General features: G+C 37.8%; 1 protein-coding gene across 1 annotated transcript in view; it reads right to left on the bottom strand.

Moving 5' to 3' along the window:
• LOC128134084 (uncharacterized) overlaps positions 1 to 4,498 on the bottom strand; it is a 62,676-nt gene extending 58,178 nt beyond the window's left edge. The window contains exon 1 of the mRNA XM_052771496.1: positions 4,350 to 4,498. Coding sequence (XP_052627456.1) covers positions 4,350 to 4,498 — 149 coding nt within the window. The remainder of the gene's footprint in view (positions 1 to 4,349) is intronic.
• Between the last annotated feature and the right edge of the window lie 8,836 nt (positions 4,499 to 13,334).

The following is a 13,334-nucleotide window of genomic DNA, read 5'->3' as shown; positions in this document are numbered from 1 at the left end:
ATACTTGTAAATAACAATAAAAATAAAATGGGGGGTTTTGGTGTTTTGAAATACTTGAAACAAACTAGAATTAACTATGATTTAAATAGACAATTTCAACAAAAACAAGGGTTTGATGTAAAATCAATAAGAGAGAGATGGGTGATTTAAGGTTTCCCCACTTTGCCTCTTGATGAACATATCATTAGAATCCAATGGTTCGATACTTTGATTTAAATCCTTAATTTGGCTATAGTAATCCAAAGAGCTTGAGATTACCCAGACTTTTCTTAATTATTGAAATGGCTAGAGAAGCTCATAACAATTTCCTTGTTCAAAGTCACTAATTCTAAATAGCATGTAATTAGTGAAAGTCAACTAGCATTAAGAACCAAAATAGTCACCAAATCCAAGAGGAGTCAATTGATTTCACAACCATGTTGGAGAAAATGTTTTTGTGATTGTGTGAAGAAAAACAACACAAAAATCATTTGTTGCTTGCTAATTTGAGGATCCTTTACTTATTCAAGAAATTAGCCAACTAATCACCACAAACACATTTAAACTCATGAATAAAAACATACTAGTAGTGATAATATGATAAAACACAAAACATTTTCATAAAGATTTAAGAACAAGTTCATGGATTCTTCAACATTCAACAAAAGTTCAAATGATTCAACAAAAAGTCAACCCATATTAGTTTATCCAAGCATGACTAAACTCAAAGAAGCAAAGTAAGTTAAGATTGTACGAAACATTTGACAAGAATCAAGAGATGAAAAGAAGACATTCTTGAGGTGTTCTTGGCCTTCAAAAGTGCTCCAAACTCCAGAGAGAAAGTGTCAAACTCAGACCTCCAAGATAAGGCTGAAGAGGCACACCAACCTTCCAAATATAGAGCTCTAGACAAAATACCGAATTTGCCCTTCTTAGGAATCCACGCGGGCCGCGGGGAATCTTACGCGGGCTGCATGACTATGACAAAGCTTTTGGGATTCTTCAATATTTGTGCCCCTACAGCTTAACCATTGGCCCAGTTCGAGTCTAATAAGGTTCTAGCCCATTTTTCTTCAATATCTCTTCAATTTGAGCCCAATTTGCCTCTCCCCATCACTCAAAGCTTCCGCAAACTCCTGAACATCGATCTTGCACACTCAAGAATTCTCCCGTACCTTTCAAATTTAAAGTTCAACACTTCCATGCCTTCAATCAATTGACAAGCCCACTCCATGAATCACCTGCACAACCATCAAGCACGAAATCCCCATTGCTCTTCAAGTCCAATCGCCTCCCAAAAATCCCGCTCCGCTAGTCTCCAAAAAATCTGCAATAATGCTCAAGAAACTAGAAAGTACCCGAAATGGTTATAAAAATAACAAAAAGGAAAATATGCATAGAAATTAACTAAAATGCGAATGAAATGTGCTAAAAAAAACTATAAAAAGAAGTAAATAAAATGAAGCTATCAAATCACCCTAAGCTTAAACCTTACTTGTTCTCAAGTAAGACTAGACTAAAATGAACTCGGGATGAACTATCTTAAGGAAAATAAAAAGAATGGATAGAACCGCGGAACTTGATCACCGTTAGTAAACATGGTCAGAATTGATCATGCTATTACCTCACAAATTTTTCATCCGATGACAATGGAACCATAAACCATAGCCAGGACACTTCCTTTAGGTGAGTAAGGAGGGATGAGCAGTTGCAGCCCCACTGAAACATGCATACAACGAAGAACATCAGTAGTAGGAAGAAAGCAGCTGGATAGGCTCGTGTGGAGCACTTCTTTTAATTTTACACTCTGATCTCACGTCTGTCGGCTACTCTCATGTGTAATGGGGTTTAATCGCTCGGGCACCGTTGTAGGAATCGGTTCACTTAGTGTTGGCCCAAACTTCCCGTAGTATCCGACTTGACAGTCTCTCTAACATCACCAATTTGCGACAAAAAACTCGATCTATATACAATAAAACAAGCCTATACAAATGAAAATCAAACGTTGGGTGACCAAAATGTTGGAAAATTTGTTCAATAATTAAACCGGTCACCTATTTAAGATAGTTGCAGCTGGAAATTCACATGCTATTCGTTTTCTCTGTCTCTTTTTTTCTTTTTTGATAAACTTGAAGGTAATGTATCAACAATCAAAATTTTTAACAAGAACCTTTTTACTCATAATTTGGTTCCCAAAAGTGTGAAAGTGGAACTGAAAGGGTAGTGATATAACCTGAATGGTCTAAGTGTGAAAATGACCATGTGTGGAGCATAAAGATGTAATGTAAGCTCCTTTTCAAACAAGTGATTTTTCAAAGATGATGAAAATTTCCAAATGTGGACTAAAGGACTCTCTAAAATACTAAAAAAATCGCAAAAAAATATGGTGATCTAAAGAGATCGGATATGGATTCTACTTGGGGACAAGCACCAGTGCTTCATCCTATCGGTTCAAACATGATCAAGTGTGATCCTCTTGGCGGCGTTAACCGCAAGGCTAAGAACATCCATTGCTATAGTATATCTTACAGTTGTTAGTATTGCATGAATAATTCTTCACAAAACTACGTGGCCATGATCACTTACTCCTTTAAGCTTCCAGCATCTGATCCCGAGTATGAAATCCCAAACTGCAACTAGTGGTCTCAGTTCGATGGGTGAGATAACAACAAGATCCTAGACCAATAATGATATAATAACTGTGAACCTGTTCCATGGTATCCAAGGAGGTGAGAAAAAACAGACAACAAAATGCATGAATGCTAATGCCTTAAGCTAAATGTTATGCAAAAATAAAAAGTGGAAAAGAAGAAAATAAAATCTTTTTGAAATTTTATTAAAAAAAAATGAATGCAAATTAACTTAAACTAATATGTTATGCAACCTAACTAAAGAAAAATGCATGAAAAATTAAAAGATAAGGGAAATGGCCCACCCCAAGCTTAAGAACAAGAATTGTTCTCAATGCTTAAGGAAAGGGCAGAAAGGACTTAAATCAGAGGGTTGGGTAGATCATAGGGGTTCGTAGAGGAGGAAAAATAGTGAATAATGGTGGTGGTTTCGTGGGATTCCGACCGGTAGATCTCCAGGAAATCGAGTTTTTATGTGGAGCGCAGGCGGGGCGCGGGCCGCGTAGAGGCTGCTTCTATTTTCCTTATTTTTCCCTCGAGTGAATAGAAGCGCTAGACAAAATTTTGGTATGAGGCATGCGGGCCGCGTGGAACCCGCATGATGGCCGCACAAAGTCTTACGCGGGCCGCATGGAACCTGCACGCTGGCCGCGTGTGCTGAACATGGTTGGAGTTGATTCTTCTATGCGGGCAAGGAATGGGCCGCACATAAGCTGCACAAGACCCTATGCGGGCCGCGTGGATTTTGACCTGGGCCACATGACTTCCTGCACTTCAAAATTTGAAATTTTTCTAAAAACTTGATTTTTGGCCAAAATGATTCCCGCAAAGTCCCGGTTTCAAAAACACAACAAAAGGTTTGGATCAAAGGTGAGAATAAATCTTAATTTTTTTCTAAAAATGAACATTTTCAAAACAAAAAAAAAACATTTTCAAAATCATTTTATTCGGTTTATAAAAGACAAAAGCACAATGCTTCCCAAAAATGCCATTCTTTAACGTCTTTGGCGAGACGCCTCGAAACTTCACTTTAACACTTTGGGGCGTCCAAATGGACGACATCTTGTACATTTGAATCAAAACCTTCATAGAAAGGCATCAACCGATGTCCATTAACATTGAAAATTTGCCCCGTCTCAACAATTTTTAATTTCCACATCTCCATTAGAACTCTTTTCTTGTATTTGACTTTCATTTTACGGGAAAACCATACCTGACTTAGACCTTTGATAATAGAAAGCATCCAACCATATTATTTATTGTACTTGTTCAGTAAGGTGACCAACTCTTCCCTCGTTTACATGGTGGTAGAGTTGGTGACCGGTTGGGTGTCTTCCTTCTCGGGATATGTATCAATTAAAAGGTCTGACAGATTTATCGTTTTCATCTCTTTTGGTTCGTCTACCGCTTGAGTTAGTTTCTCAATGGTAGTGGGTGGCTCAACCTCTCTTTTGTTAACACCAAAAACTTACTCTATAGTTTCATTGACATCTTTCAGTAATAGAAAGCATCCAACCATATTATTTATTGTACTTGTTCAGTAAGGTGACCAACTCTTCCCTCGTTTACATGGTGGTAGAGTTGGTGACCGGTTGGGTGTCTTCCTTCTCGGGATATGTATCAATTAAAAGGTCTGACAGATTTATCGTTTTCATCTCTTTTGGTTCGTCTACCGCTTGAGTTAGTTTCTCAATGGTAGTGGGTGGCTCAACCTCTCTTTTGTTAACACCAAAAACTTACTCTATAGTTTCATTGACATCTTTCTCAATTTCTTCTTCCTCCTTGATAGCCTCTTCCATTTCTACGCTTTCTTCCTCTTCTCCATATAACACTCTTGGGCCATCAAAACTTTTATCATCTTTAGATGGTAGTTTGTCTTGATCTTCCATTATACTAATTGTTTGAGCAAGTTGTGTTATTTGTTGCACTAAGCTTTTGAGGCTAGCTTGCGTTGTTTCCTGGAAATTTTGGGTAGATGTGGCAATGCTCTTCACAATATCCTCTAAGGACATGCTTGGCATTTTAGGTTGTTAAGGAGGTGGAGGATATGGATATTGGAACTGTGGAGGTTGTTGGTATTGGTCACTTCTCTAACCTTGTTATGAGTTTTGGTATTGGTTGTATCCCCAAGCTTGGTTGTTGTCCCACCATTGATCCTATTGAGGTTGATCATAACTCAACTGGTTTGACCAGTAGTAGCTTCCCTTCTCTTGCACTTCTTCCCACTCTCTTTGTAAGTATGGACACATGTCATATTGATGTCCATTTTGGGCACAAAAATCATAATGAAAAGGTGTGGGTTGCACACTATGCTCACTTTCAATCATCATAACTAACTGAGCTAGCTCAGAAAGTTTATCTTCAATGCTAGGAGTGTTCATTCCCGAACCACACTTTTTTTCTTCAATTTTTGATGTTTAAACTAGAGTACCAGCACAATGACATCTTGGCGTAGAGAAACAAACTGATTAAATCAAAACCAATCCCCGGCAACGGCGCCAAAATTTGGTTGTTGTCGAGGCCAATAAAATTAATAACCCTAAATCTTTTACACTAAAATAGTGTATAGTGGTAAAGGGATCGAATCCACGGAGATTGGTTCAATTTATAACTCTATAAAAAATCTCTTTGTAAAAATACTTGTAAAATAACAATAAAAATAAAATGGGGCGGGGGGGGGGGGGGGGGGGGGCGATTTGGTGTTTTGTAATACTTGAAACAAACTAGAATTAACAATGATTTAAATAGACAATTTCAACAAAAACACGGGTTTGTTGTAAAATCAATAAGAGAGAGATGGTTGATTTAAGGTTTCCTCACTTTGCCTCTTGATGAACATATCATTAGAATCCAATGGTGCAATACTTTGATTTAAATCCTTAATTTGGCTATAGTATTCCAAAGAGCTTGAGATTACCTAGACTTTTCTTAATTCTTGAAATAGCTAGAGAAGTTCATAACAATTTCCTTGGTCAAAGTCACTAATTCTAAATAGCATGTAATTAGTGAAAGTCAACTAGCATTAAGAACCAAAAAAGTCACCAAATCCAAGAGGAGTCAATTGATTTCACAACCATGTTGGAGAAAATGTTTTTGTGATTGTGTGAAGAAAAAAAACACAAAAATCATTTGTTGCTTGCTAATTTGAGGATCCTTTACTTATTCAAGAAATTAGCCAAATAATCACCACAAACACATTTAAACTCATGAATAAAAACATACTAGTAGTGATAATATGATAAAACACAAAACATTTCCATAAAGATTTAAGAACAAGTTCATGGATTCTTCAACATTCAACAAAAGTTCAAAGGATTCAACAAAAAGTCAACCCAGATTAGTTTATCCAAGCATGACTAAACTCAAAGAAGCAAAGTTAGTTAAGATTGTACTAAACATTTGACAAGAATCAAGAGATGAAAAGAAGATATTCTTGAGGTATTCTTGGCCTTCAAAACTGCTCCAAACTCCAGAGAGAAAGTGTCAAACTCGGACCTCCAAGATAAGGCTGAAGAGGCACACCCACCTTCCCAATTTAGAGCTCTAGACAAAATCAAGAATTTGCCCTTGTCAGGAATCCACGCGGGCCGCGGGGAATCTTACACGGGCCGCGTGACTATGACAGAGTTTTTGGATTTCTTCAGCATTTGGACCCCTATAGCTTAACCATTGGCCCAGTTCGAGTCTAATCAGCTTCTAGCCCATTTTTCTTCAAGATCTCTTCAATTTGAGACCAATTTGCCTCTCCCCATCACTCAAAGCTTCCGCAAACTCCTAAACATCGATCTTGCACACTTAAGAATTCTCCCGTGCCTTTCAAATTTAAAGTTTAACACTTCCACGCCTTCAAGCAATTGACAAGCCCACTCCATGAATCACCTCCACAGCCATCAAGCACGAAATCCCCATTTCCCTTCAAGTGCAATCGCCTCCAAAAAATCCCGCTCCGCTAATCTCCAAAAAATCTGCAATAATGGTCAAGAAACTACAAAGTACCTAAAATGGTCATAAATATAACAAAAAGGAAAATATGCATGGAAATTAACTAAAATACGAATGAAATGTGCTAAAAAACTATAAAAAGAAGTAAATAAATTGAAGCTATCAAGGGGATTTGCAAATTCTGCTTCAAAAGACATGTCGGCAGTTTTAGTAATGTTACAAAATATGGATAGGAGGATGACTAAGATGCATCAAAAAATCCATTCTATAAGACTTGGGTGTGAAAACTGTAACGGACCACATTTGACTAAAGACTATGATCTTGATGAAATTGGAAACCAAAAGGTTCAAGCTTTCTACTCGAGCAGTGAACGATATGATGAAGATTGGAGAAAGCCAAGAAGAAGTGGTTTCCTTATGATAAATACAAGAAAGCCAAGGAAGAGAAGTATGAACAAAAAGGAAGAGGCTTTTATCAAAGGGATGAACCAACACCCAAGAAGAAATCTGATTTTGAGTCAATACACACACACACACACACACTTTGTAGCTGCATCTGAAAAGAGACATGATGAAACGGAAGCAACAATAAGAGAACAACATGCACTAATGAGAGATCAAGAAACCTTACTCTTAAATCAGCAAGCTTAAATCTTAAACATCGAAAAACAACTTTGGCAACTAGCTAAATAATTCAATGAAAGATCACTGGGAAGACTTCTAGGAAATACCGAACAAAACTCAAAGCGAGCTCACATCCAAGCGGTAACAACCAGAAGTGGGAAAATTGTTACCATCTGATTCCCATTAACAGAAACAACCCGGATGTGGAGAAAGAAAGTCGAGAAAAAAGTCAAATAAAAGAGACTGAATAGTCACCACGACGTGGTGATGATACCACGCCGTGGCAAGAATCTGAAAGGAAAAGCATTGAACCCGTTAAGCCATACCACCCACCGCTGCCCTTCCCATGTAGAGCAATCCAGGAAAGAATGTTAAAGATTACCTGAATTTCTTAAATCACATAAAGTCCCTTAAAATTAATATTCCTTTCCTTGAAGCCTTAACTCAAATGCCAAAATATGCAAAGTTTTTCAAAGGCCTCCTAACTAACCGAAAGACGATGGAGGGATTGTCAAAGGTAGTGCTAAATGAAACCTGCTCAGCCACGATGTTGAATATGCTACCAAAGGAAATGGGTGATCCAGGAAGCTTGACACTACCATGCCAATTTGGAAATATACCTACAAACAAGCCACGCTCTAGACGACTCGGGAGCAAGTGTGAATCAAATGTCATATTTATTTTTAAGAGGCTTGATCTTCCCAAACCTAGACTGGTCCGCATGGTCATCCATTTAGAAAACAAGACTATGACCTTTCCGAGAGGTATATGTGAAGACTTACTAGTAAAAGTTGGCAAGTTTGTTTTTCCCGTAGATTTTATTGTTTTAGACATAGGGGAAGATGAACAATTCCCAATTATTCTTGGAAGGCCATTTTTGAGCACTGCTCGAGCTTTAGTTGATGTAAGACAATCCAAGCTAACTCTTTGAGTTAGAGAAGAAGCAACCACTTTTGGAGTAAATCGAGCAATTTAATATTCAAGGATAAGCGGCGATACGACATTTTCAGTCAATGCGTTTGATGAATTACTTGAGAAAGAGCTTGGAGAATGGAAAGAGAAGGAAATCAAGAGCTATTTGGTGCTAAAAGAGGAGATTTTGATGCTGAACTTGACATACAAGAACTAGAGAAGCTTTTGGAAGAGAGCGAGTACAATGATGTGATAAAAGGAGTTGAAGAAACACCACGATGTGGCACTGACCCCACGACGTGGTCTCTCAATTTTTCACGATCAGACGAAATAAACTGCAACACCATAATGTAGCAGGATGCCCACGTCGTGGTGACTGACGAAAAACCAAAAATTGAGCTGAAAGCTTTACCCGAACATTTGGAGTATGCATTTTTGGAAGAAGGACAACAAAAACTAGTAATCATAGCATCTGATCCTATGAAACATGAAAAAGAAAGTCTAGTGGAAGTACTCAAGAAAAGACAAAGTGCCATAGTGTGGAAGGTTACTGACATCAAATGAATTAGTCCCGCCTATTATTCGCATAAAATCAACTTAGAAGAAGGGCTAAACCAGTGGCTCAATGCCAAAGAAGACTAAACCCAAACATGCAAGAGGTGGGGAAGAAGGTGGTAGTCAAACTTTTGGATGTCGGTATCGTATATTCCATATCCGATAGCCAATGGGTGACTCCGGTGCACGTGGTACCATGTAAAGGAAGACACTATAGCAAAATTACCACCTCCTACAAATGTAAAACGGGCGAGAAGTTTTCTAGGCCATGCAGGATTTTACCGTCGATTCATCAAAGACTTCTCAAAAATCACAAGGCCATTGACTCAACTTCTTTTGAAGGATGTTCCATTTTACTTCTAAAGAATTCCTTAAAGCCTTTCAATTATTGAAAGATAAATTGACTAGTGCCCCTATTATGATCGCCCCAAATTGGAATCTCCCTTTTGAGCTGATGTGTGATGCGAGTGACTATGCAGTAGGAGTTGTTTTGGGCAAAGGGTTGACAAGCTTCTTGTTGTAGTTTATGCTTTTGATAAATTTCACACATACTTAGTTTTATCCAAAACAATTGGGTTTACTAACCATTCTACCCTTAAGTATCTTTCTGCTATGTTTGATGTCAAACCAATACTGATACGATGGGTGCTCCTTTTACAAGAATTCGACATAGAGATAAGAGATAAAAAAAGGAATGGAGAACATGGCAGCCGACCACTTATCAAGACTTGAAAACTTGAGATTGGAAGAATTAGAAGAGAACAATATAGGATATGACTTTCCTAAAGAATATTTAATGGTTATCACGGGTGAGGTACCTTGGTATGCTAATATAGCCAACTTCTAGGCTAGTGATTACTTTCCAAAAGACTTGACATACCAACAAAAGAAGAAATTATTTTTCGAGTTCAAGTACTACTTTTGGGATGAGTCATACCTCTTCAGAAGTTGTGCGGATGGAATTATATGAAGATGTGTGTTCAGGAAAGTAAGCCTTGAGATCTTGAAACATTGCCATAGCGGGCCCACCAGAGGACTGATGGGTTTTGAGCAAAAGAACATTCCTATGTGCACATGCAAAACCCTAAAACTTTGGATCTAGGTTTCTGTATTATACATGAAAATTTATCCAAAGCTTGTAAACCCTAATCTACCATACTATAAAATCGAGATCTAGAACTAAAACAAATTTAGATGATTACTTTTTGATAGTAGCATGAATTTTCAAATTCAAGAGCTTAGTATCACAATTGTAATACCTCTAATGGCTTACAAACACCAAGGCAAGAAGATGATTGAGAAGAGAGGGAATTGAGGTTTGATTTTGACTCCAAGAACTCTAGGGTTTCTTGGGGTTATCGAAATCTAAAGCCCTAGGGTCCTTTATATAGGTGTTCTGCTAGGGTTTCAGTCAGAACCGTAATTGGATAGCTTAGGCCTTAAGCAGTATATTGGAACCTTCCAGAACAAGGCATGGAGGATTTCGAATTGCGCTTCCACCTTAAAATCGTCCACCCTATAATTCAAGAGATCCATAACCCAAAATCCAATTATCTTATAATTGCAATTTCAGACCCCTTAGTTCAATTAATCTCTTTTGACCACAAAATCAATTTCTTAATTAATTCTTTATCAATATTAATTAACTAATATGATTTCTCTTTTAATATATTATTCATATAATATATTAATAAACCATAATATCCTCTTCCTCCATAAATCATCCTGTCAAGTTGCTTTGGAAGGCAACCCAAAAGGACCATGCAACAACCGGGTCAAGTACATACCAAATATGGTTATGGACTTAGAAACTAATCCAACAGTCTCCCACTTGGATAAGTCTAATAACTATAAGTGCAAGTATGACTTCAGGATCCGATTACCAATCGTAGCTCTCAGAAGCCACTGTCGAACTCTGATAATTACATGGAACATAGTCATACTTATTGTCTTGCAGTTTGTTCCTCGATCTCTGATTTGTATGACATAAAATTTAATTGAACATATCAATTCATTTCTGACTGGGCCCAACACATAAGTCAAGCCAAATCATCGAGGGGCCCAGATATCGCTTTTAGCCTCTTAGGATAAAAGGAACAGATGAAACTCGACTTATATGCATTTACCATTCACTCATTAAATCATGCACAACAATGCGTTGTATAACACCAAGTTACTGATGCATTTACGCATTATCAATGCACAACCAACTTGAAAACAATAAAACATATATCTAGGTTTAAAGACAATATGATATTATCGTCTTGCGATCACTCGTGATAAATTCCATGAAGTGATGCTAGCAAGTGTGGGTTTAGTCCAATGCTCAAATCATATTTCATAAGAACTCATAAACGTTGCAACAAATGTTTTTTTATGTCTAATACACTTTAGACAGTTTACAAACCAATTCACGATAGTCTTCATTCATACCTTCTTCCAAAGTATGAGCGACAGTGGACTGTTCGAATAATCCTATTATTCAGAAAGTCAAAAAATGCAAAGTAAAACAATAGGTAAATAATTAATACAAGACAATAACTTTAATCATAAATAATACACCTTTATTTAATCATCAAATGTTAATTACAATTTATCTATTACACATTTCGAAACTATCTAATCTAAGCTAATATCGTCCTTCAACCCAATGCTCCTAGCATGCTGCAAGTGATTAACCCTACTTAGTCCCTTCGTAAGGGGATCTACTGGGTTATCCTCTGACGATACCCTCTATACCACGAGGAGTCCCTCTTTTACTTGATGTCTAATAAAGTAATATTTCCTATTGGTATGTCAGGATTTGCCATGATCCCTAGGTTCCTTGGTCAAGGCAACCGCTCCTTTATTATTGCAAAAAATCTCCATAGGCTCCTTTATGGCTGGCACAACTCCAACGTCTCCAATGAAGTTCTTCAACCATATCGCGTCCTTTGATGCTTTACTTGCTGCTGTGTACTCTGATTCAAACGTTGAATCAGCTACGGTCTCTTGCTTGGAACTTTTCCATGTCACTACTCCTCCATTCAGGGTAAAGACCCAGCCCGACTGAGAACGGTAGTTGTCCTTGTCGGTCTGAAAACTAGCTTCACTATACCCTCGCATCCTTAAGTCATCACTCCCACCGAGGACTAGAAACCATTCCTTGGTCCTCCGAAGGTACTTAAGAATATTCTTGATTGCGGTCCAATGTGCTCTGCCAGGGTTCCCTTGATATCTGCTGACCATGCTCAAAGTGAAGGCCACATCAAGGCGAGTACAAGTCATAGCATACATGATCCAGCCAACTGTGGAAGCGTAAGGTACTCGGTTAATCTATGCTATCTCGACTTTGGTACTCGGGCTTTGAGTCTTACTTACATTGCTTTGGATCAGTAACTCCCATTTCTTGGAATTCTCCATACTAAAACATTTTAGTACCTTGTCTAAGTAAGTATTCTGACTATGTGCTATTAGTGTTTTACTCCTGTTTCTCACTATCCTTATTCCGAGAATATAGACAGCCTCTCCGAGGTCCTTCATAGCGAAATACTTCCCAAGTCAGGACTTAACCTCCTGCAGGGTCGGGATGTTGTTTCCTATGAGTAGTATGTCTTCGACATACAATACGGGGAAGCTAACTATACTCCCGCTGGCTTTGACATATACACATGACTCATCCTCACTTTCAGAAAAGCAAACTCTTTGATTTTCTCATCGAAACAAAGATTCCATCTGCGAGATGCTTGTTTCAATCCATCAATGGATTTCTCAATCTTACACACTCTATTTGGATGCTTCATATCTACAAAACCGTCTGGCTGACTCATTTAAACATCCTCAGTCAACTTCCCATTAAGGAAAGCAGTTTTGACATCCGTCTACCACATTTCATAATCATGAAACGTAGCTATGGCTAGCATCAGCCTAATAGACTTTATCTATAAGTTATTTAGTCATTATAAAATATATCCTTCCCACTTGTTCAACAGACCACATCGGTCTGACAAGTACTTCTTCCAATGTTCGGTCTTATGTCAAGACTCGATATTCGGTTGAAGCTAAGCTACACTTAAGCCTATGACTTAAAAAGAAGTCTTTCAATGTTTCTTAACAAACATTTGATCGTATTTGTCACGAAACTACACAAGTATTTAAAGTCTCTCTTGACTTTGAAGGAAGCGATTCTTGCCTGGAATCACCTGCTTTATGGCCAATAATAATACATCACTCACATCCACTACACATTTTCTTTATTTCTTTATCTTTTGTCACTCTATTGCACGATAATTTTACTTTCCAACATTCTGATGGCTGTTAGTTTGAGTTTTTGTTTATCTTTTGGCCAAACAGTGGCAATCCTATTTCTTGGAGCGACACTGAATTTCAAACGACGATTAAGGATAAGAATTTGAGAGGTGAATTTGAACGGTCTCTATACCCACGCGTGCTGATGTATACCTGGGAGTAGCCAACCTGTTATATCGTGCTTTTTCAGGCGACGTTTTAGTGATCACGTCATTATCGTAATGAATTTTCTCTCTCTCATGGAAACGATATATAAAGGGTTTCTACATTTATTTGTCTTTTACCAGCAACAAATTCTCTCAAATTACAAGGCAAGTTCACACTGTTCATCTTCCTTCTTCAATCAACAATGGCGAGTTCTTCATTAGTTCACGATCAGATTGCTTTGTCAACATTACTTACGAT

This window comes from Lactuca sativa, chromosome 5, assembly GCF_002870075.4.
Source record: "Lactuca sativa cultivar Salinas chromosome 5, Lsat_Salinas_v11, whole genome shotgun sequence".
NCBI classification, from domain to species: domain Eukaryota; kingdom Viridiplantae; phylum Streptophyta; class Magnoliopsida; order Asterales; family Asteraceae; genus Lactuca; species Lactuca sativa.
Note: the sequence above shows the minus strand (reverse complement) of the source record. Positions and strands in the feature narration are given on the sequence as shown.